Genomic DNA, 25,729 nt, shown 5'->3' with positions numbered 1-25,729 from the left:
GATTTCCTCTCCAATGAATTTACATTTTTTTTAAATCGATTTCAATACATTACAATGCAAATATCGTCTTAAATAAATGGCACTAATGTTCTTTCGTTACCTGATAATGAACTTTGATACTAGCTGTCCTTTACCTGGTAACATAATATGACTTTTGCCAATTTCCGTCTCTGTGATGTAGTGCTAGCGATGGACAATTGTAAAACAGCCAAATGTTCTGCCTGAAATTCACATCTTTGTCGTAAGCACTCAGCGACCGAAAAAGTTATTTCATTCATGATACATTTGTTTAATTAATCGGCCATTTTAATATGTCAAAAATTTCGGAATCACAATTTTATTACAGCAAATATTGGAATTGGCATCGACCTAAAAAAAAATATATAAATCTATATCTGTCGGGCGATATTATTTTGATTGCCAACTATTAAAATTTTACCTCCCATAAGCCAACATCTCACAGTAACAGCAGAGGGTTAAAAATACACAAGAAGGTGTCATGCCTTCCTGACGTGCAAGTTTTAGCGCCCACTTTTAAGACTTTAGAGTGCTGTGACGGGTGAAAAAAAAATTAATTGGAATGCATTCATTCCATTCCCTTGACAACCTGTTTAAGGTACGTGCTAGTATTCTCCTTGTTTTCACAAGTAAGACAATTCAGCCCCTGGTAGATCAACACTTTTATTCATAATGTTGTTTTTCCCATTACTATATGACATTTCTACTCTCTATTAGTACAACTACATAACTAGAAATGACAAAATGCATACTAGTATCTAGACCAAAAGATGGATATCACTAAAATAAAAAAAAAAAAAAAAAAAAAAAGCTTGACAAAAAGCCGTTTGAGCATTATTTGCAGGACACAAATTTCATTCAACGCCCTAGTAGGACATGGATTCATATTTCATATTCAATATCCTACTAGCGCTCTGAATTGTCTTACTAGTGAGGACAAAGCACGTGTTAGTATATGGACCTTGGAGGCAGATGGATGAAACCTGATTGGCGGAGCCTGATGACATCATCAATGCCTTTCCACATGATTGGCTCGTACGCTTTTACGCTCACAATTGGCTTTTTTTCCCTCTTGGTTTGATTTGAACCAATCAGAAGCCAGCATACAAGGGGGAGTGGGGAGAAAGGTCGTGTTGAGTGCACACTCATTCATCTGCATGCTTCATGGAGCCCTCTAGTGGCCTGGCATGCACACTGTAGCGTCTGGTCCAGACACTCTCTTGGCAAAAAAAGCCTTGCCATGTAAATGTGGCCTAACATACTGAATGCTCATTAAGGAGGCGGTGATATAGCTGACACATGAAAACTTTGTGGATGAAATGTTAGCAAAAAACATGCTTGATATGAGATTACATGGAAGTTTTCTGTACCATAATGCCGTGCTTTGGTGAAATTTTCCGTATAAGGCCATGTCCATATGTACACGGATATTTTTTAGAATTGTAGATTAGGGTAGAAAAATGCATCCCTGCAATAAAGACAATTTGTCACGTATTTCAATACATGGGGTGCGATAAGATTTGCCGGTAGATTTTAAAGTGGAAATCATTGATTCGGTTTGACTCAACACACTCACGTCTTTTAAGACAAAACCTGTTTAGTTATAGTTGTTTAAAGGTTCAGAATTATTGGTTCATCTACACCAGAGGACTTTAATAATATATGTTAGCATTTGGCTAGTGGACTTTTGATGGATACTGTAGCTCAGGGGTGGGCAAACTTTTTGATTGGCGGGCCACAATGGGTTCTAAAATTTGACAGAGGGCTGATGGATGGAGTGTTTTGGTAACCTCACCTCATCGGGGAAAGAATTACATTTAATTTTAAATGAAAGTGAACAAAAGCATTACAACAGTATAGATGTATTTGAAAAACCACATTATTTAGAAAATAAAACATTAACAAGGTTTAATCATTTAATTTTTTTCAAGTTCGGCGGGCCGGATTAAAACGTTTAACAGACTGCATGTGGCCCCCAGGCCGTAGTTTGCCCACGTCTGCTGTAGCTGGTTTGGTTAGGATGTATCACAGTGTACACGTGGACGTGGCCTCAGAGTTACGTTTTACAAACAAGTGCGTGAAACCAACAGCCTGCGAGTTTAACATCTGAATGATGACCGGCAGAGATGCAATCAAAATTAAAGAATATGTACAACTTCTTTCGACAAATGCATCATTAACCATTTATAAATATTGTTAAATACATAAATATAGGCTGCGATGTGGCAACACAAAACGCTTACGTGTGACTGGCCACAAGAAGAAGAAGTTGCGGTGCTAAAAAAAAAGTGCTGAAGTGTTTGCATCACTAAAGGAAATAAAAGCGCACGTGATAATGGCGACGACGACGAAGTTTCTACATGGCTTAAAGCTTTGGAGTTCTCAGCGCTCGCCCGACCCGGAAAAAAACGCTTTGCCGTCACGGTGACGATGACGATGAAGAGTAGATGTGCTAGCCTCCAGGCTTTTTGCATAAAATGTAAATCGTCATCACCAAAAGAAGATTGAAAGAGGATTCTTGCCCTTTTTTTTTGCTTCTTTTTTTCTGCTTGTTTGGGTTGGCGTTTCCGTCGTCATGGCGTTGGTTGTTTGGTGCTGAACAGTGGCGAGTGTTACATGGGAGTTCTCCAGCGGGGGGCGCTGCAGGCTACGAGCCTTCTCGCTCTGTGCAGTCCTCGTCGTCGTCGTCTTCCCGCTGCCCGTCCTCCTCTTGGCCCTCCGAGGCTCTCCGAGGGCTCCCGGCTGGCTCGTCGCCGTTCATGGTGGGACTCCGCGAAGACTTGAGCAGCTTCTCTTCCAGCTCATGCAGCGACGGCTCCTTGTACATGCACACTGACGACAAAAACACACACAATAATTCCGCAAAAAGTCGTCCTCATCAATGTGAACGCCTGGGGGATTGCGTTCCAGAAGGCTGAACAATTTTGAAAAATAAGATAATCGCATTTTGAGTGTGACACCAGCAAGACCAGCACGAAAACACAAATTATGATGGAATTTGCAGTATTTTTTATTTGTTGTTGTTAGCAGGGGACCTCAAATGTTTTTTTTTCATTTCCTAAAAAAAAAATTATAATAATAATTTCCTAAAAAAATTAAAATATTAATCCATCTAAATAAATGGCAAAAGTGCCGTGTGGCATCGAAGCTACTTTGAAAACGATAATCCGGAAATCAAACCACAATCATGCGGTAAAAAAAGTTTGCTTGGGTTTGTCTTTCTTTGCACGATTTAGTAAAACTTAATGGCTAGCCTGCTAGCTAAACGTCAGTGCGGTATCCATCTCAACGTCAAACTAGCACATCTGAGCAACAGAAAAGCAGTTTATTGCCAGTATCTTGTCTATGAATTGCCACGCCTATTTCTGAATCAATTTTCCAATTGAAAATTATATTACGGCCGGCATTTTGACGCCCGTCCATGCAATTTTTTTGTTTACAAACATTAGGAATTAGCCTTGAATGATGTGCTTGATAGTAATGAGGTGAAGCGAGAAGTGTTAGAGGACAAGGTTGAAGGACGAAGAGGAGAAGTAAGTTGACAGATATTTTTAAATGACACCATGGGATTGAGAGAGGGAGGGTGAGCCGCTCGAGCTCTGAAAGTGGAGACGGAGCTCGCCGATACAAACTTCCATGTGACACATCGGAGCGTCGCTTTGTCCTCGGAATGACAAGAAGCGAACATCGGATGACTGCAGCCAGCGCGCTAAGTCAGCGATGGCAATCATCCCTCAGACCTTGTTGGATTTTACAACAATTTTAGCGTTTTTGTTTTAATTGTAGAAAGTCTTTAGTTCGTTCAATTCTTGTCATTAGTATCAAATATAGGGTGGTGAGTCTTGTATGAAATCCATTGTACTCAACTTGTAGGATTCATTTGTAAAGTCATTTAAAAAAAATGCTTTTCATGGGCTTCAATCAATTATAATTTGGGAATTTTAATTATAGTTCATTTTTATTTAGTTTTGACTTTTGTTTTTTAACTTTAGTTACGGTAGTTTTAAATAGTTTTCAGGGCTTGTTTGTTTGTTTTTATTACCGTAGTTTTATTTTTTTCAAAAGCACTTAGTTTTAGCTTAGTTTTATTTTTTTCCACCACATTCAAGATTAAAAAAGGACCATGGTAAGTACTGTGCAGTGAAAATTCAACAAAAATATTATTTCAAAACAATTTGATAATAGAGGCTACAGTTTACCGTCCTCAAACCTCAAACATTGAATTACAATGCCGTGCATACACCTTATAAAGTTAGTTCTTATTTTATTTCGTTAATGAAAATGTTTTTTCAATTTTAGTTTTCGTTTCCTAAAATAACCTTGGTTTCAATTGGCCAAAAGTGGCCGTGATTGAGCCAAAAGGTATAATTTTAGCAAATTAATTCAAAAAGCAGATATCGGAAATGACAAAAAGAGGCAAAAATCCCCACTCGTCAGGAATTTGATTCCATTTGCATCAGCACAACTCCAGCTAAAACGATTCAACCCCTCCCGCAGTACGTCGTCATATAAACGGAGCCAGAGCGGTACCTTCGATGGGTCTGGGGACAAAGTGCGAGCAGGGTTTGGTTTTCTTGACACGGTTTCCCTTCATGATGACGCCCTCCTTGTTGAGGCCGAGGAACCAGGCCCGGCCCGACTCGTGCTGCCGGTACAGCGTGGATGAGTAGATGACGTAGTAGTTCTCAAACACTGACTCCTTGAACTTACACTCAGCCGTGAATATGTCCTGAACGACACACACACACACACACACAAAAAACAATGAGTACAATTTTTGCCTATTTTATGACATAGAAACCAGCACCATAAAAGAAATCTTGACGTATTTTCTGCACTGTCAGTTTCGGAGATTTCAGCTAACGGAAATTAGCATAACGGTTATAACTTTTAAATAAAATGGTACTTTCCACAGTGGTGCCCAATCAATGGGCTGCGGCCCGTTACGGGTCCACGGGCCACTTTGGACCAGGCCACGGCGGGCCGCTCAGATGAAAGAAAAAAAACTTGAGTGCTTCAGGTTTAATTATTCTTTGAGGCTGCAAAATATTTTATTCTGAAAAGAGAGCGGCTTCTCTCCGTTACATCGGACTCTTGACGCATGTCCAAGATGCTAATTGCCCCGGTTGCATTATGCTAATATTCAACCCACAAGCTGGCATAATGAATAAAAAAACAGACCACGTACGAAGCACGCTCTGCACAGTATGCGGAGAGCACCCGTGCACAAAAAATTCAGACTTACCTATGCACTGGAAAAGCTCATAAAATGTTTTTTTTTTAAAATTCTGTAAAATAAAACAAAAGGGGCACAAATGATGAACCGCGATATAGCGGGGGTTTCACTGTATTAGATTTTCAAGTCATTCAGAGCACACGTAAAAGCAACACAATTTTCCTCCTGCTTGACTCCGTCAGCAAAGAATGACATTTTAAAGTTTCATGCGAGCAGAAAGCTGAATAATGCATAACGCAGCATCATGAGCTCCACTGAGAAGAAGCTGTTACAACAAGGACAGTGAAGATGGACTGCAACGACATTTAAATGTGTTTCTAATGGCAATGTTTCATATTTTGAGAAACAAAAAAAACTTTTTTTTTCTTTATTACCTAACTACTCTTTAATGAGAAAACCAAACTCTGCTGGCCTGAGCACTATAAGAAGCACTGACCTACATTTTCAACCTAAATTGTAATATTTGTTGCATGAAATTGCATAACGGTCTCCATTTAGTGGTGTTTCTCCTGGCTGTGCCGCTTTCAATACATGTATGCGAAATTGTGCAATCCGATTTTAGCCTTTATGTGTTGTAATCTGCCCAGGATTTTGCAATCTGATGTCGGCCGATGCGACTTCAACTATATTCACAATGGGAATGTTTCTTTCGCATTTCAAATTCATCCTCATATTAATGATGTCAGCATTTACTGTCCTCTGATCGCCAAGACATTTAAGAATCAGCATAACTGCTGAGTATAATGTATTTTATATGAATGGTTTATGTTTTTGTCTTAAATTTGAAAAAATGTTGATTATGAATGATGTCAAGGCAAAGTTGTTTGCTGTTATACTCCACTTTTGTATAGCATTGATGGTTTCTGTAATTGTGATGGAGTAGTGGCGCTATTACAAGGTGGATTAAGCCAAGTAAATCCCCTCTGAACGCCTACATATCAAATTTACCGCCTGGCTCAGAATAACCAGAGATGATGAGCCACATGCTGCTTCACCAAGACTTTATTTTGGATGATTAACTGAATGAATGAATGTTGTTCTTACCGACGTATAGAGGAAACCCTCCGCATTCATCGCCACGTAGAGTCCCGCCTTGACGCCCTGCATGGCCACCACCCGCAGACCCACCGGGATCAGGTTGAAGAGAGCTGCAAACACAAGCATGAGACCGTTTTTTATGTGACTATGTGCCCCCATATTTGCAAATGATTCATCGCAGATAGGAATTTTCCACTATATACATAAATAAAAAAATGTCTTCATGTATTGTTATATTACCTGTCTACCTGTGTTGTTGCACCATTTGTGTTCAAATATCTGTTCTCTAAAGGTATATAACACTGCAACACTTATGCTATTTGTTTACCATTTCCTAATCTGTAAGGCACATCTATGTGTGTTTACCCTGCTACAAAGATTAAAACATTTTAATTACTCACAAAATTAGAGAGGGTTCCCTTAAAATTTTACACAAAATAGATCCTTAGAATTTAATGAAAAAAAAAATGAGAGCCGTTATTGATACCCGTTTATATTGCTCAGCGTGTCTTGAAATGGTATTGCATCTTTTCTGAGAATGTGAGCTCACTATGAAATTATTGAAGGAAGATCTATTTGTGGTAAACTAATTGCAAATTATGGATTGCAATGGAGTTTTTTTATATATAAAGAGTAAAATGATAAATCTGGTAATTATATGAAGAGGTTTTGCATACATAAATACGCTTTATTTAGTATTTTATAATCTGAATTATATTTACAATCGACCAGGACCTGAAAAGAGGCTGAAAAGATGTTCACTGCAAGTGTGAAAAAAAAGAAACTATTTATTTGCCTTTTTAAAATTTTCTTGTGTATGATAGGCCACTGGCAATTCTTAATTTCTTTGTTTAGAATTTTCTCTATTTTGTGACATGTGCAATTTGTTCAATAAAGCATAAAAAAGAGATTTATGTGTGTTTTTCTAAATAAATACAGAAGGTGTAATTCCTTGAGTTTTAAGTTTTATAGTCACCCGGGAGTGGCATTAAACAGCTTGAAGCCACTTTTTCAAAGAACTATCTGCGAGTCGTGTGACTCGTATCTCTATGCACCAGTGGATTTCTGAAAATGCAACAAAATGTAAAGCCACAAACCATTTTCATTTCCATTTGTCAGCAATTCAAATTGTGAACACATAATCCAATTAGACTCGTATCTGTGCGAATGTTTAAGCCTTGGAGGAGGTCTACGTGAGCCGCGACTGTTGCATAATTCTGCTTGAAGACCTTTGGAGCCAATCGGGATCCAGGATGATGAACCTACTCCACAAAGGAACATCAACATCTGTGCACAATTTTTGGACGGACGCTGACGATACTAAATGCCGTCGACACGCTCAAAGATAAAAAGAGCGCGGCATTATGGGTGAGGAGGAGGAGGACGAGGAGGAGGAAGAAGCCCGTGGCGCTAATCCTCTCCGGGAGAACTGGGAGACAAAAGTGCATGAGAGATGAAAAAAAACAAAAACATCTCATCTCTCTTGCTCGCCTCTTCTTTTTGGGAAGCTGTGGAATGTGTTTAACGTACATTTCCACTGCATCTCGTAGCATGCAATTGCCTTTTAGTGGATTTTCCTCTATTCATTGTATCGACTTTAAAGCTGTTTATCTGTTATGTAAATTGGAGATGAAACACATATCTGCGCTTTATGTTTGTGGGTGAAATTGAGTTGAAATGTGAAATACCGGTGGAATGAGTACATTTTGCAAAGAATTTATATAAACTTTCAGCCACTTTTGCCTGGGTTCAAATTAAAAAAAAAATTGAACACATCCATCCGTCTATTTTCTATAATTCTATCCATTCATCCATTATCAGTTCCGCTGCTCTTCACAAGGGTCGCGGGGGTGCTGGAGCCTATCCCAGTTGTCTTCTATGTATGTATTATTTCATTTTTGTTATTATCTTATCTTAATTATTGTTGTTTTCTTCTCATTGCTTTCTAAAAAGTCTCTTAAACTCATTCACTGGCATGGACGTCTATATTTGTAAATTGTGATCCAACTGTTTACAGCAGGGGTGTCAAACTCATTTTGGTGGACGGGCCACATCGTATTTATTTTTTTCCCTCAAAGGGCCATTATGACTGTGAACCCATAAAAATGTTTCGTTATCGCATACACACAACAAATTGATGGAAAGCCAGTTTTGAAATCAGAAGCCAGTAAGTAATTATTTGTTGAACAAGTTTTCAATATAGTTTAAAAGAGGAGGATTGGTATCAAATAAATGTCAATATCTCATATCTCAATGTTGTTAAAAGTGAATCAAATGTGCTAGAAACAGGCAGTTGACGCACATGATTTTCCCCTTTGCGGGCCACATAAAATGAGGTTGCGGGCCAGAAATGGCCCCCGGGCCTTGAGTTTGACACCTGTGGTTGACAGCCACCAACATTAATATTCATATTCCAGTATGTAAATGGTGGAAGGCAGTAGAAAGTATGTGTTGTGACTCGTGAAAGCCATTGACGTTCAATTCTCATGCCGTATTTTTTTTTAGTTGAGCATAAGCAGTATTGTGATTTTTTTCTTTTTTAATCATATAAAACAGATGCAGCAGGTGTGTTTGAGAAGAGAGATTAAAACATGGCAGGCATTCTTTTTTTAATTTTATGCATGTATTTTATTTTAGCGCATCATATTGCATAAGTAATGTATTAACAGGTAATAACAGTTTTCTGGTCAGCTCAAAGATGGCGAGACTCACTGTTATCGCTGTTCTCATCCTTGTTTCCGCTGATGGTTCCATCAGGTTGCATCTGCAGGAAGAAGCCCTGCTCGCTGAAGAGACGCGTCACGATGCCCTTCAGCTGCGGCTCTGCAACCCAACACACACAAAAAGTATAAAAATATATCGTTTGTGTGAGTGCTACAAAGCCAACAGCACCCATCTGTCCACTCTAAACACTCTCAGCACATTTATAATTCAGGTGTAGGATTATATTGGAAGTTAGCACAGCGGGCTACATGCGCCGCCATGTCGGTGGACATTTTACCTCCTCACCCTGTCCGCCCCCAACCGTGTCTCCTCTGTGCTTTTCAGTGCTTTCTATATTTCTGTGCTCAAGCATGAAAGGGAGTAGGACTATCCAAAGTTCCAAACAAAGAACACTGAGAGAAAGACAACTAACTGAAGAGCGCAGATGAAGCTCCAAGTGAGCAAAAGCGACTTTTCATGGCATTTAACAGACATGTATGGGAATAAATGAAGAATTTACAAAACTGATGGTTAACTCTTCATATGGAACTTAGGCCAATGTCGGTCACACAAAAACACAGACCGGCATCACAAAACATAGTTGGCAAGAATTTATATTGTTGGAAGGAGTTGAGCGAATTGCTAAAATAACTAGATGAGCAAAACAATAACACCAATAAACAATAACATCAGCATCATTTTTCACCTCAATTCACTTTGGGCGTGCCTTTTTTCATCAAGGGAAGAAAACGGGAACTAAGAACAAAATAGTGAGTATTAATGCACTGGAATTCTTTTTGCTAACCAAAACAGCAGCACCAAGTGAAGCAGGTGAACAGTCTCTGAGATTAACTGAAATGTGGAGCGTGTCGTCCACATCTCTCTCTCACCAATTAACAGCTGTGCGTCACACCTGGTCACGGGATCGGTCACCAGACAGCACTTTCCGTGAGAACATTAATGTGGATGATAAATGAATCCAAGTACAACCAGCTCAATTGATGTACTCTTTGGAAAGACGTTTGAGTATTTATAAAAATAGTAAGTCAGTGAATAAACTTAAGACACAGTGAACCCGTGTCGTTCAACTAGTGGACGCCAGTCCGCATATTGAGGATAGGAACTAAAAGCTTCCACGGCATTCCGTTGTACCTCAGTTTGTAGTCACAAAATAGCATTTAGCGTCCCGTCCCTTTAAGAAACTGCTTGCGGTATCGCCACGGAAACACAAGGCAGCTCATAAATATGTCTGTCAAATGCTGAATTGACGTTTCTCCAGAGGAAGACGAGATGATAACCAGGCCTAACAATTACAGCTGGATAAATAATTGGCTTCCTAATCAAGTCAAATCCAAACAGATGTTTGACACCAAAGAGTTTGATTATTAACTCATTCACTACAAGCCGACTAAAAAAAAAAAAAAACGAATCTTTGACGTCTTTTTCCGTCAATGGCACTAAATGAGTTAATAATCGTCCAGACTAGTTAGTAGCAATTTGATCTTTATAAACACTTAAATAGGGCATCAACTGGGACAGATTCCAGCTCACCCCGTGACCCGAAGAGGACAGAGGGTCCAGAAAATGAAAGGATGGATGCTACAATAGGATTGAACCCGATCCTCTAACTCGATCACGACAGGTATCAGTATCACGTATTGTACTGAGCTCTTTCCACCGTTGTGAACAAACAACAGACCGTTTTGAAACAATTACGCAATAGACATCGAGCACTCACACGTTGACATTCCGTCCATTGATCGCAACACGTGAGCATATGCATTGTGTTAAAAAAAAAAAATGAAGAAAAAAATACGATACCCTCACTGAAAAAGTTCAGGATTTTGGGTGAAATTTCAGGATGAACGTAAAATGCCCAATATCCTTTTCAGGTTGACTGAATTTGACCTTGTGTAAACCTTTGAACACATGTCCAACTGTTTTTTCCTGTGCTCCAAGTGAAAATTCACAAGAGGTGCTCAAGCAAATCCTTGACTTTGGTGCAGGCAGGGTGAGTTCAGTTCCCACGAGAGGTAACTTGACATATTTTCGAGATGGGGAAATGGGGGCGAGGGGGTTACTTTACCTTGTTCACAGAAGCAAGATTAAGCAACAGGAGAAAAATAATGTGCAGCCATTTTTAATGTCGCTGACCTCCAAGAGGAGCATGGCACGAATGAGAGGCACAGGACAGGACAGGATTCTTTTTTTTTTTTTTCTCGCTCTGGTTCAGGACTGCAACAGAACTGGATATTTTTCTGTGGGGTTGGAATGGGACGGAGGTGAAATCCACTCCCATGTCACCCTCTAGTTCTCACTCAGTGTGACTGCGAGTGCAAAGTCGCAGAATTCTATGTGTGTCTAGAGTCTGACCGGCGAGCAATTTCAGGTGTAGCCAACCATTTGCCTGAAGTCGGCTCGGTTAGGTGCCAGCACCCCGTGACGCTAACGAAGACAAGCAGTCTTGAGAATGAATGAACCATGAATTGACCAATACATTTCGAAGGCTACCCACGTCTAAGCCTTTCTGTGACCCTTCAAGTAAAGTAGACCTTCTTTAAAGTTTTAAATGCCCATCTGTTCAATAATTCAATACTTGCACAACTTGCTGTTCTCTAACAAGGAGCTGAACAGTAAAATTCACAACAGCCATTAACTTTATGAATGAGTGACAGTGCTCATTTGGTGTGCTCCTGAGGCTTGAAACCAAATGACCACCCTCCCCTTGGATTGAGAGTGGAGTGCTAACCAGCGGCCGAAAAACGCAGGGTAACAACCCACCAGAGCACAGTAGTGTTTGGGCATCAGGGCGGAGTTGTTTTACGTCCTTTATGTGCAGCACTAGCGCTCATCCTTTACGAATGGACCATTACATTTTCTAGTTCAGTTGGTATTGAAGAAGCCTTTTTCTTTTGACTGGAAACATTTGGACATCAGGAGACCAACAGTACAAAGCATCGGCTACTGAGTTCAGAAGAGGGGTCTTCAATCCTGTTCCTCGAGGGCCGGTGTCCAGCCTGGTTTCCATCTCGAGCCTGCTACAACAAAACTGAAATGATCAGATGATCAGTAAAATCGACAAAAGCGAGATGACAATCCTGATCGCTTGAATCAGGTGTGTTGCAGCAGGGACAGATGGAAAACAGGCAGGACACCGGCCCTCGAGGAACAGGATTGAAGATCACTGGTTTAGAGTGTCACAGAGTTTCATGAGCAGGTTGCAAAGCAAATCTAGATCGACTTGAATTTGTGTGAAGTCTCTTGCCTTGCCTTGGAAGAATCACAAAAAGGCAGAGAAGAGGACAAAAAAAATATATTTTCATATATAATCAATTTAGAAATAAAACTAGCCCAGAGTTTTTGTGAGTCTTGTCCGATCAGGCTACGGCATCCGGCAACCCACCTGGTTTCCGTCGCACTGGTTTCTTCTTGCCGCTGCTGCTGCAGAAGCGGACTTTGCTAAAGACACTGAAGATGTGCCTCAAACCTCTCGGGTCCTTGGTAGGACTGGAGCGCCTCTTGTTGGTGGCGACTTTCTCACTGTTGGACTCTCGGGCCTGACGCTTCTGTCGGATTAGCGAGCTGGCGATGGCCGCCGCCATACTCTCTGCCAGGTGCGGGGCGGTTTTCAGTCCAGGACAGGCGTCATGGCCGAGAGTCTGAAATGTCCACGCCGGTCACGTCACGACATCAAGGTGAGCGTGCTGGAGCAAGTTCTACATCACCAGAAGGATCCTTGACAACGAATGGAACTTTTTAGACTTCAGTGTCATTCCAGATGATGGGTTCGGTTTGCTTTATCGTAATGTTTACATCCAGACGGGTTCTGCGACAGTTTCAGTCACATGTCTTAAGATTTGTTTCTAACTCGCTAAGAGTTGTTGCACAGTGACATCAACCAGAGGAAACTGGAGAAGAGTCAAGAACACCTGAAGGATCTTTGGTGACTAATTTTAATTGAGCATTTCGATCCAGATGACGATAATTTCAGCTACAAACTTAAGAACATTTTTTTCCTCAGTAACGACTATTGCGTCAAGTCATGAAGCTGAGAAATCTGGAAAAGATTCTACAAGACATGAAGGATCTCTGAGAACAACAAACTTGACTTTATCACCAATTCAAGCCAGATGACGATTTAGCTAAAGCTTCAGTCACATAAATTTAATTTTACCGTTCCAGAACTGTCTCGTCATGACATCTCCTGAAGGATCCGTCCTAACACATTTTATATTGTTGGCTTCTGGTTAAAGCCACATGAAATGTCTTTTTTTTTTAAATCTTGAAGTTGACATCAAGGTTCTTCCTTGACAGTATCGGTCACAAATGTAAGAATATTTTTCGTCGTTTTGCTGTCATGTCACAACATCAAGCAGGTGGACCTGGAGAAGGTTCGAACTTTACATTTTGGCCTCCCGTTTTGCTCCAGACAATCAAGCTCGTTTGTGGAAATGTCCAGGAGAGAGTTTAGTCACAAATTTAAGACTAGTTATTTCCTATTTACATTACTTGAAGGATCCTCGATTACTTTCTAATAAAATCCAAATGATAAATATTTTTTTTCTCTTCTTGACTAAAACGCCAATTTCCCGATGTCAGCTGTATTTTAATCCATCGATTGGAAGTTTGAAAAGTTGCCTCCCACCATGAAGAAGCTGAAAATCAAGGTAGTTAAGCTTGATTTAATGCCGTCCGTTGGATGTATAAAAGCAAAAAAATAATCGTGAAGATGAGCAGGAGTTAACCGTAAGAACTTCCCTTCATCCAAGTTCGGTGACGCCACAATCACGATGCATCCTTGGTAGCCATTTCTCAGAGGCGCAAGGAAAGAAGAAGATGCACCACAAAAAAAAAAAAAAAGGAACCTCTGCTTTAGCTTTCGCCATCAATATTCATGAGGACAGCAGCAAGCGTGTCGACATGCCTGGCAGGAGGTTTTTTCCGCGGCTTCAACTTCAACCAGCACAATGCGGCAACACGTGATAACTTGACAGGGTTCGGGAGAGAAATCCAAACTCTGGCAGCTTTGACACGGTCCAGACGCTCAATCGGTCTCGATTCCTCGTCACTGACTGAACGCTGCCGAGTGTGGCGGGATTCCGAGAGACGGGGGAGAAGAAGGGCGAGAGAAAGAGAGAGAGAGGAGAGAGAACGACAGTGAGAGGGGAGGGAGGTGGAGGTGTGGAAGAAGCTCCTAAAAATAGTCAGCCTGATGTTTCATGTTGCTCCCACATCACAACGTTTCTCTCCATCGACACAAACGCCGACTCTTAGTGGACACACACCAAAAAACAAAAAAAAACAAAATCCAGTTTGTTGAGACTGTAATGGAATTTATTCCACTCCGATACAGTTGAGTGATTCAGAAACTATGAGGATCAAAAAGGTGGATGCAGCAGAAGGAACTTTTTTTTCCTCGTCAAAGGCTGCTGCTGCACCAGAAACCTGCTCGTGAGATTTCACATGTATGGGGATTCCTTTGAAAACACTTCCAAGCATCAAGAGTCTTTGACGTCGTCATTTGGTTTATTTCTTGCGAGAAATAGTCAAATATAAAACAAGGAATGCTGTAGACAGTCTTCTGAGAGCTCTCATGCGGACATCAAACATTGAGCTGTCTCGTGTTCACAAACATTTTACAGTTATTAGGACAGCACACTCAAAAACATTTATGGAAAATGAACCACGTGCTGCTTCACCTAAATTGGGGCAGCAAACCGATGGCTCTTCCTTGCATTAGCTTTGGGCCAATTAAAAGCTCAAAAATTATTGCCACATAATATCATTGTATAACTCTCACATTCTTGCAAAAATTGGCCGTTGTTCTTTTAGCACAAAAGGCATGTTGTATTTTCTCGAGAATGTAGTCCTATTTTGGAGTGATTGAAAGCAAGCACCTTTTCCAGAATAAAAAAAAAGACTTTCATCCATCCATCCACTCTCCAAGCCCTTTGATAAAATATGACTTTCGTCCCTTTTGTTCGGAACATAAAACAATGTAAAGATCAGATCTAAGTACAAAAAAAAGGTTTATATTTGATTCAAAATGCCACAAGATGGCAGCAAAGCACTAATTTTGTCTAAATGAACCTCCTCAACTTTCAAATAGTTTCTTTTCACCAATATGTGACAAGATGGTGACAAAGCACAACCTTTGTCCGTCAGAAGTTACTCTCTTTACTTTAATATAATTCCCTGGAACCAAGATGCCACAACATTGCACCAAAGCACTATTTTTGTCTAAATAAAGTAGTTCATTGATGCCAAGATGCCACAAAATGTCACTAAACTGCTACTTTGGTCAAAATGAAGCTCCTCGACTCACTTCTACATAGTTCCTTGACATAAGATCCCACAGTCTGGCTGAATAGAACTACTTTTGTCAAAATAATTCTCCTCAACTTACTTCAATATAGCTCCTTGGCATAAAGATGTCAAGGCAGTACTTTTATGTTTGACTTTATTTTTGTGAGATTAATTACTTTTTATCCCAACAAAATTCACGTTTGTTCATGCAAACATTAAAGACAACTTTTTTCAATGAAATAGCCAACTTTTGAGTTCACTTTCACAGTACATGGGAGCTGTTGAAAAACGTCCTCCCCTGAACCCAAAACATTTGAGAACCCCTGTGTTTGGATGCAGACGCTCCAGTTCACAATGTTGTGGTGACCAGCATTACACAAGCAGACGCAGCTTTTAAGCTCCAAACACTCACTCGCCGTTCACTGAATATTTCAGCAAGCAGCACACACACTTTGATGCTATTAAAAACTAATCCACCACATCCAATCAGTTTGCCTGTGGCGGCAACACGCACACGGCAGCGTCCACAATGCGCAGATAAAGTAGAACTTTAGGAGGAAGGGGAAAAAAATAAAACAGGTCAGCGCCTTCAATTACCGTCGTGTATTTGTGTACCTGCGCACTGGGACGGATATTTTACACCTCAATGTGTCCACCACTTTGCTTTTAACACCAGTCAGTGTGACTAATACAGACCATAATTACAGCCTCATTAACGTCTGCAGTGCAAACCACACTCGCTTTGTTTTTCAAGTCAAACTTTTTCACAGCAATTGCTCTTAACTCAACTTAGTTGCATATGCAGTGGACCCTTGAATCACAGGTCAGAAATTGGAGGGGCATCTATGCGCTGATTTATTCCCTGTTATTTGTGGAAGAAACTCCTGCTTAATGGCACATTATTCCCCGATCACCCGGTTTATTCGTTTTCTTTTTGGTGTATTTTTTTTTTTCATGGCAATTATAATAAGTGTATTTTTTTCCAGGATTTTCACTATTTGTGGTCCGTCTTGGTCCCTAAACTCCACAAACAGGACAGTCCACTGTATATCAAATCAATTGTCTTGAATCAATAGAAATGCCGACAATCCAGTCCAGCCGCGCAATAACATGTTTTTAAAAAGAAAAAAAAAACATTGAATTGCAAAATATCAAAACACACTAAACGAGTGAGCATGTAAAATACGTAAAATAGTTATGTCTAGCTTAAAAAATATAGTTGTCGCAATGTTAAATTCAATTATTTATAACTAATTAATTAAAAGTTTAATTTGTTTATCATTTATAATAAATAATTTAACAATGATTTACTTTTATTTTTTTATTTTAAAAATTAAATAAAATAGAATTAATATGGAAAAAAATCTAAACATTAAACTAACTGGCAGAAAATACTGTACTATTTTTTAGTATCATACAATAAATCAAATAAATAATTACAGTTATGATCAATTAAATTAGAAAATGCTGTTACAAATTCTTATTCCTGATTGTATTATTTATAATATTTTCATTATGATGTTTTAAACAATTATTATTTCAGATAACACAAATACATACAGTTTCTATATCCATGTACACTATATGTATTTTTATACATATCAGTTAAAAACCAAATGAGGCAAATTTGCCCATCTCTGCTCTACTTACTTTTAGACTTGGTGAAGGTCAACATTTTACTTAGTAACACTGTAGTACATATATGATCTTTGTTACGGCTTTTTTTAAAACAATACATATAATGGCAACCTGAGACTTTTGCAAAGTGCCGTTTGTGAATTACTTACTGCTGACATGAACCTGACCTGCTGCATCATCAGGCACACACTGTGTGTGTACGAAGGGGTGTGTGTGTGTGCGTGAGATTGTGTGCGTGCGTGCAAGTGTGAGTGTGTGAGTGATGCAGGTATGTTTCCTGATCAATACACAAAGTGCCAAGATCAGAGGGCAGAATAAAGTCATCAAGTAAAGACGAAACCTCCATGCAGGTAACACACGCGCCAATAATCAATGATGAGAGATAAAGTCATCGTAACTCATTTACTGCCATTGACGGCTAAAGACGTCTAAGACCTTTTTTTTTTTCTTTTACTTGGCTGGTAGTGAACGAGTTAATAATGAGTTATTATTAACAGTGTTACTAAAAATGAAAAACAAAAATCAAGAGCATGCATTGTCAGCATTGTTGATTTTTAAAGACTTACGATTTTCAAATATAGGAGTGTAGAGGGGAATTTATTTAATTTGGGGGCAGCGGGATGGTTTACTATATCTCTGTCGCCATCCATTCATTTTATTTATGGATTGGTTGCCAGTCACTATCAAACATATAGACAAAATGATGGATGGATGGATGGATAGGTCGCCAATGACAGGGTGTATACTGACAAACATGCATTTCCGGTCACATTCATTCACACCAATGGTGGACGGTCAAAGCCTTCAAGGCCTTCTGAATCAACACACCTGAAAGTCGTAACTGGCGACCGTTCGAAAATCTAAAATATATTCTTGCTTTTTTAACCCACAATGGCCGAAGGAGGGAAAAGGGTGGATATGATTTTAGATATATTTACAAGGCCATTTTGAAGAAGGACCATTCAAAAGAAGCACTCTCGTGAGCCGAGGTGAGTGTGTCTGTATTTTATTTCTCCAGCCTAGGCATCATAAATGACGGTGCTGTGAGGGGTATTTTTTCAAACTAAGTAGAACTTCACTGAAGGCCTACGTGTGAAATGCAAGGTCCGCCACTGATTCACATGACCAATATAAAGTATTAAATGAAGCTAACTTGCGATGTGGATTTTAACCCTGAACCTTTTGACTGCGAGTTTGACGTGCACACGAGTCCAGTGTTGCGCAAATGGACATAATAGTTGACTCCCCAAAAGAAATCACAGGAGAGACAGACAGAGCAAAGTGGAGATTCGTCGCCATCTGCTGGACACAAGCCTAACTGCAGTTGTACTGTTCACATTTCACCTTCTATGGAAAGCCGTTTAAGCATTCCAAATCCTAACAGTACTTCACTAGTAGTTTACGAGTAAGGCTTAATAACATACTAGTAGGCCAAAAGAGGCACTAGTAGCTTTTTGACCAGGCTAACCTCCCGCTTCTGTTCATCTGGTGATTACAGCTTTAAGGTGAGTTACCTAACACAAGCACACGTGCGCGCAGGCACACGCGCACACTTACACGCACACACGCGCACACACACAAAGTGCACGGCATTGCAACAAAGTACATCCTGAGTGTGTGTGCGAGCATGTCTTTTAAATATTTGATAGTAAACCCTTAATTGTGGACTATCTGGTACTGCAACATTTATGAATGTGAAAACAAAAAGAAGAAGAAGCACTGAGTGATCTCAGTGTTCTCACATTTCACCGCACCTCCTTGTCATATTCACCGAAATCAGGATCTGCACTTTGGCACAAAACTCACGTGTGGATTTGCCGGCATAAATATTCATCTTTATTTCCGCCGCTAGAGGGAGACAGAGAGCTCTCAAGATAAACTCCAAACACACAAATACTTCCCTTACTCCCGAGTTTTTCTCATCAAAATTACTTTTCCTACAGGAAATTGTGTTTATACAGTGAATATAATATGCAAATTTGTGAATGAGGTCATGCATGGGAAATTGAATCAAACATAATAATTGGCAAGGACTCTTGCAGTCTGTGTTGGATCTTGCAATGGTTAGGTGTATCCCCAGCATTAGTCTCACGATGTTGAAATGTGAACCATCCACCAATTTTAATTGTACCAGGAATTTTGCTTTGACTATATCAGTTTAATTAATTGTTAGAGAACAGCAAGCTGTGAAAAAACCACAAAGAAGTTGAGCTTCAGTGACATTAAATACACTGCCATAACTGATGTGACTGACGTGATTGCCATGACGACTCACCCGGCTTGCAACTCTCTTTGACAACGTTGCCTTCATCCCGGTGCACCTCCTCGCTCGTCTTCTCACAGAGACCGCAGTACGGACTCATTCGGTCCCTCAACTATTCGATCAATGGGCCAAACTGGGAAGTCGGGGAAGGGAATTGAATGTGTTGAGCTGTGTGCCGCTTCCTCGGCTTGTTTGTTGGCCTGGCAAAACACTTCTCAGCTGTTTTCACTGCAACACTTTTAGCCACCAACAGTGTCAACACACTGAGGAATCATGGGTAATAAAAGGCCAACCATGGCAACCGATCAGATATCTGACGCTTGAGCGGAACTTGACACCATGATTTAAAAATTGTGTTATCTCGTGGTTATTTTGTTCTTCAACTAAAATGGAGCTAGTCCGCTATCACTCGATAAAGATCTACAGATGTATACATAGGATGCCAAATTTGTCTCTGGAGCCTGTGATTCTGTCATGCGCGGTGGGGTTGAAGAACGTGACGTGTCAGTAAAGAGAGCAGCTATTCTGGGACTGGAAGGTGAAGCGGTGACTATTTATATCGGGAAGGCTCAACAAATGCTGTCAGAGGGCGCTGTCGTCCCTGCAGCTCCATTCATGCTGCGTATCCAAACTGCACCATCATGTCAGGATGGAAACACCACAGTTGAAAACGCAGGCCTTTATCAATTTTAATAGCCTACAAAAATGTGTTTTTGACTCCTATCACTGCATAAATGTTTTAATTCATGCCAAACCTTGTAATTAGTTTCAATTGATTTTTTTTTAATTCTTCATGTCAGTTTTTTAGCACAGGAAGTAAATCAACCGCAAGAAATTTAAATTCTTAGATGTTCTCAGTCCTAGTTTTCCTATATATTTGTTTTGCCTTTTGGGGAAGGTTCGGCTTATACTCTGAGCGACTTGTAGTCCAGAAAATACGGTACAATACAATACAATACAATTTTATTTTTATAGCGTAAACGTCCCGATACAATTAAACGCTTACCAAAAAATACATTGAGTAGTTGTCGATTAATTGCTCGGCCTCTAGTCTGGAATTAAACTCACTTTACCTAAACTATAATCCAATCTAGTAAAAAAAAAAAAAAAAAGGTATTTAAAAATAGCCAGTTTTTTCCTGACATGTTACAGACCAAACCTGCACTTTGAAATTTAAAATAAAGTCCTGTTTTTAATTACGGATAGATTTTTGTTTTTTATTATTTTAAACGATTCACCATTTAATAAAAATAATAAAAACAACAACAGATTCATCGATTATTAGACGAATTATCAGTTGCAGCCTTTTATATATCTTCTGGAAATCATAATCATATCAATGCCGCAATACGAACAATGCTTCCTCATTCAGGAAATGATGCGTTGCAGCAGTTGAGGTGGTGAAGCTGCCGGGGTTGACGGCAGCGTTAATGCAGCTCTGCCCTCCATCTGCTGCAGTCATGTACCGTACTTGCATTACATTAAATCATGCATCAAGACAGTCACACCGTATATTATCGTATAGTGCACGTCTCGCATAAATAATCGGGTAATCGCCGCTTCATTCACCATCCCTCACTGGTCTCCATGGCGACAGTGTTAAAGGAGCATGTATGGTCACACGCACTGGTGTCCGTTAAAGTTCCCCGAAAGGACTGTAAAAGCATTTGCAAAAGGCTTCACGGTCATGTCGTCCTTGCACCTCAGTGCTCGTGATCCATGCCAGCGCAGCAACATATTTTAAACTTAATGGGACTATTTAATCGATGGAGAACACTCAACAGCCGTAAGAGACTCTTCTGGCTTCTAGCACATAACCTGACCCCTCCCTATAATATCACTGAAGCTGCTACTGCAGCATGCCGCATGGAAAACGACGTTCATGATCAGTCATAGAGGATGGAAAGCTGTAACTTTTTATTGTCACTTTGCATTTTGTGGAAAGTATTTGAAATAAATATAATGGGGTGAGTTGATACAGTAAAAAGAAAGGTAGCAGAAATTCATTTGTTGAAGATGGTGTAACAGGACGCAGTTGACACAAAAGTAACGCAATGGAAAGTAATGGACGCTAATTGAAGTCAGGGAACGTCAAGGGGAGCTCGTGGACATTATTTCACAGTCGTGCACGGCTCCTGAATCCTGTTCCTGGAGGGTCACGATCCTGCCTGTTTTCCCAACTCTCCTTGCTGCAACACACTTGATTCAAAATGATCGGATAATCACCGAGGTCTGCAGAAGCGAGAAAACAATCCTGATCATTTGCATCAGGTGTGTGTTGCAGCAGGGAGAGATGGAAAACAGGCAGGACAGCAGCCCTCGAAGGAACAGGATTGAAGAGCCCTGCAGTCGTGAGATTTAAGGGGAAGTAATGTACATTGATTCAATTAAGAGGAAGATGGGGTGTACTGGGTGTTTAATTTAATGGAAGATAGTGGAGGTTGAGTAAAGTTCAAATTCAAAAGAAAGTTTTAAGTTTTATTTTCAGTAAAGCCAATGCAAGGTGGGGTGAATAGTGAATATTCGTTTGTGGGAATTGAGAGAAGAGGAGAGAGTTAATGGTTGATAGTGGAACCTGACTGAAAGCCATGGAAGTTATTGGAAGTGGACTGAAGTTGGATGAATTTAATAGAAGGTAGCAGAAGCTGGCTTTCGGCAAAGGCAGCTCGTGGAGGTTTATTGGAGTGAATAGAAGCTAATTAGAAGTAGTGGAAGTTAATCAAAGGTAATGGAAGTTTACTGACAATCACGCAAGTGAACAGAAGGTCCTGGATTAAAGGAACTGGTTGACTTTAGAAAATGGAAGTTGAAGGTAAATAGAAGATGGTTGAAGTGAATGTACTTTTTGACTTCTATAGCCGTCAATGGCAATGAATGCGTTAATGAGAAGTAGTGGACGTTAACCCAAGTTGCTAGAAGCTAGTAGAAAATTACCTGACTGACATCTTAGATAACAACAAGAAAAAAAGCTCGCAGTGAACATTTTAGCTGCACTTAATGCCATCTTCATTATTAGCATCAGCATAATCCAAGCCCATGAAATATGGACAACTCAGTTCCTGAACACAATATCCATCTAATCATTCACAATGAACCGGAAAAACTGAACAAGGATTGTAGAAATTCTGAGTCAGTGTTCAAGATGCGATGCGCCACTAGTGACTCTGAGACTACATTAAATTGTGACTGACTGCTAAAAATCCATTAAAAGCTTATTAGCGGAATTATTTCAACTGTCTGTCATTGATGGAAGCAGAGTGCACTTGGCATTGACATCCACAAAGCGTTTACAAGTTTAGCAAGTGACAATCAGACGCACACACTCTGGAAGGGATGGAGCATAATTAGTAGCAAAGAAGTACAGGCGGAGAAGGTCCCCAACTAAGCTCCAGTAATAGTGGTTGCTCTTATAAAACAGAAATTTGCTCATTTCTGTTAGTCTGTAGTCTGTTTCCCCATTTTAGTGGACTCTTGTCACACTGCGACTCAAATTGAAATTAATTTCTTGACAGCGAGACTGTGAGAGCTGGTGCTAAGGACTTTGAAAAAAGTTCTAATCCCTTTAAAAGTATTTGAATGTATTTAAAGCTTTTGAATTGGGGATAACTTTTTTTTTTTTAAATCACCGCGATCCACGGTGTTCACTGTATATCGTGTTTGGGTGCGTCGCAACAGAACGACGACAAGAAGAACACACTCGTCCTCTGGGATGGAGTCTCTCAGGTTACTGGCAAAGATTCACAACATTCCATTATGGCGTCGATCCCATCCCACAATCAATACAAACAAACACACACGCACACACGCCGTTGTCTGCTGTAAACAAACCCACGCTCACAAGGAGGATGACGGTTCCGTTTACGTCTATGCGTTGAACAACTCAACTTCAACTTGCCGAATATATTATGCTCCTTTATTTATGGTATTTGCCGGCTATAAACGGACGGCCATGTTGGGTTCGGGACCCGCCGCGGGACACAAAGTGAACGAAGGCTGTCCGAAACACTTCGGATCAAATGTGAGAATGACTCAGCAGTCTGCTCTTTGGAGATACTATTCCGGCTACTAAGTGGCTTCTTATTCCGCCTCATGTCGGCTCAAGTGGAATTCCTGTAAAGGCAAATTTGATATGTCGCAGCGATTCATAGCAATCCACAGACAGTCCAAGAAATGTCACGGGATACTTAGTAAAAAGTGTTTTAACGCCTTTAAGCTGATTATGTCACATGTCACACAACCAAGTGTACTCGAAATGATTCTTTCTTTTCTAGAGTCAACGGGAAGCCATTTATGCATTCCATACATTTGATGACAATTTTAAGGTCTACATTATTTGTCGTTCTGTCTTTCTCTTGCTCTTCTCACCTGTTTTTTGTCTCTGCTTTAATCCTCATTCTACCGACCTGTTGTTCTGTCTGTTTCTGTCAACTTGTCTCACTGCATTCATTACAACGCTGACACAATCTGTCATTCATGTCAGTCTCTCCATCTCCTGTTTGCCTTCCTTATATCGTCTCTCTTTCTCTGTTTATCGTCATGAACTGTCATTTTGTCCATCTGTCTTGTCTTTCCAGGCTGTCTGTCGCTCTTCCCCTTGGCCCACCTATCTGTTTGTGACTACCCTCACCTGTCTTTCTGCCTCCATTACAATTCTCAATGTCTCATTCTTTTCTGAGGTACATCTCACGACAGTATCTCGAATGTCATGTCAAAGGCTAACTTTGTATAAAGTAGCTAATTGGCGCGCTGTACTTTACCTTTTATCCCCTTGATGGATATTTTGTTATCGTGGCTGCAGTACTAAAGTGGTTCTAACTACCAGAGACAAATTCCTTGTGTGTTTTACCAAACGTGGCTAGTAAATATAATCATGATTCTGATAGGAGACCTGGATATGTTAGAAGATTCTGTATTTTCGTGCAAGAAGAAACAACATCCAAAGACCAAAAGCGGTGTCCACAGTCATGCCCTACTATCTTCACCAAACATAGACAATGCTATGGTGCAAATCAAACAGCAACTGTCACCAAATCACAATTATACTAAACCAGTAATTAGTCAGTTTTCAGCAAGTTAGCAAGAGAAAGCAATTAAGTCGCTAAGAATTTACATAAAACTAAACTATTATTGTATTCATTTTCTATCAATTTACAACGCTGTCTCAATACCTCCTGTCTCACTGTCCTCCCAGTTTTACCAGTGAGTCCAGTTTTCTGTCTCCTTTAAACTTGCCTTTCTTACTTCTGGTCTCAATTTTGAATCCTCAATAATGTCTCTCTGTCCTCTAGTCCATCTCTTTAATCTTTCCAGCCAGTCTGTCCCGTTCTACTCTCGCCTGTCCTTCTGCCTTCATTAGAATCTCCATGAAAGTCTCCTTCTCTGCTGTCACTCAACCTCTTTACCTGTCTGTCAAACTTCCAGGAAGTCACCATTTTTGTTTGTTTTACAACGACATCTCTCTGGAGACCTATCCTCCCTCAAAATCCCTACCTGTCTCACCGTCTTTATTTACAACCCTGCCTCATTCTAATCTCTGTCTTGCCGCCTCCTGCTTGCCTCTCCCTTCTCAGCATTTTCATACACACGAATGTCTCTGTCTTCTAGTCCATCTGACATTTGTCTTTCTGCTTATCTCTCATTCTGCCGTGCCTGCCTGTCTATCTCCCATTGGCCCACCTGTCTTACTGTGTTTTGCTGCATCAGGATTTTTTTCATTAACTGCTGGGCCCATAACAAACCCAGCACACACGGACTGCCTGCACCCCATCCCATAACAACCACACCTAAAATCTGGGGATGAGCAGCTGCATTGAGGATACCGCAGTGTAGTCCACTTCTACCCAGCATGCATCACTCCCTCCACCCTCCCATCGCGGTCGTCCCCACCCTCTATTCCTCAACTTCCCTGCCCGCCATCCCGCACCACAAACTTGCATCATCGTCCATATCTCCCTCCTACCTGCCGGTGCCTTTTCTTTGCCTTCCATCTCACGCTGGGCTCGGCTCGGTTCGGCTAAGCTTCGGCTGGCGGCTCAGTCCGGCGAAGTGTTGGCGGAAATCCACTCGTCGTCGCCGTCTTCTTCTTCTTCGTTCCCCCTCCTTCCTGACTCAGCTGAGCGAGTCGACACGCGTAGCCTCTGGGCCGCTGTGCCCGGCCGACAATGTCCACCCTGGAGGGGTGTTAACGGGCCAAAAATGGAGGTTAAAAGGCGGGGGGGAAACAGCCGAGAGACGGCGGTGGAGACGGCTTGTTTTTCCCGTCGAGGATCGTGCGTTCACCTGTGCCGCTCTCTCTCCGTCTTCCAATGTCTCTCCCCCCCCTCGCCTCTCTCTCTTCTCCCTCTATTCCAAGCGCTCTCAATTTTCCAATGCCTCTCTACACTCTCCCTCTCTTTTCCAATGTCTCTCTCAGCGTCTTTCTCTCATCCAATCAAACTCTCCCTATTGCTCTCTGCTTTTCAATCTCTCCCTTTCCTCTGACATCTCTCCCATTCCTAGTTTTATGCCCTCATCCCTCTTTTCCAATG

General features: G+C 40.7%; 1 protein-coding gene across 3 annotated transcripts; it reads right to left on the bottom strand.

Moving 5' to 3' along the window:
* Window positions 1-667: 667 nt before the first annotated feature.
* Window positions 668-25,620, bottom strand: LOC148333431 (fibroblast growth factor 12-like). 3 transcript variants are annotated; one of them, XM_088300436.1, is made up of 6 exons: window positions 25,482-25,620; window positions 25,162-25,372; window positions 9,005-9,115; window positions 6,299-6,402; window positions 4,549-4,747; window positions 668-2,850 (listed from the first exon to the last, which is right to left on the bottom strand). In XM_088300436.1, exons 2-6 carry the CDS (start codon window positions 25,187-25,189, stop codon window positions 2,666-2,668), a joined length of 627 nt encoding a protein of 208 aa, XP_088156562.1. In that variant the 5' UTR covers window positions 25,190-25,372; window positions 25,482-25,620; the 3' UTR covers window positions 668-2,665. The 3 variants fall into 3 exon arrangements, with proteins under 3 accessions (XP_088156562.1, XP_088156561.1, XP_088156560.1); XM_088300435.1 differs by having other exon boundaries at window positions 25,162-25,559; XM_088300434.1 differs by lacking the exons at window positions 25,162-25,372; window positions 25,482-25,620 and adding an exon at window positions 12,399-14,070.
* Between the last annotated feature and the right edge of the window lie 109 nt (window positions 25,621-25,729).

The sequence above is a fragment of the Idiotropiscis lumnitzeri genome, chromosome 7 (genome assembly GCF_059441095.1).
Source record: "Idiotropiscis lumnitzeri isolate Australia: NSW breed Sydney's pygmy pipehorse chromosome 7, RoL_Ilum_1.0, whole genome shotgun sequence".
NCBI classification, from domain to species: Eukaryota; Metazoa; Chordata; class Actinopteri; order Syngnathiformes; family Syngnathidae; genus Idiotropiscis; species Idiotropiscis lumnitzeri.
This window is presented reverse-complemented; position numbering and strand designations above follow the sequence as displayed.

Excerpts from the sequence above, each read along its gene's own strand:
- LOC148333431 (XM_088300434.1), bottom strand. The coding sequence starts at position 12,597 with ATGGCGGCGGCCATCGCCAGCTCGCTAATCCGACAGAAGCGTCAGGCC. Across the intron at positions 6,403-9,004 it reads GGATGAGAACAGCGATAACA|CTCTCTTCAACCTGATCCCG; the intron begins GTGAGTCTCGCC and ends TTGTGTTTGCAG. Across the intron at positions 4,748-6,298 it reads AGGGTTTCCTCTATACGTCG|GACATATTCACGGCTGAGTG; the intron begins GTAAGAACAACA and ends TGTGTCGTTCAG.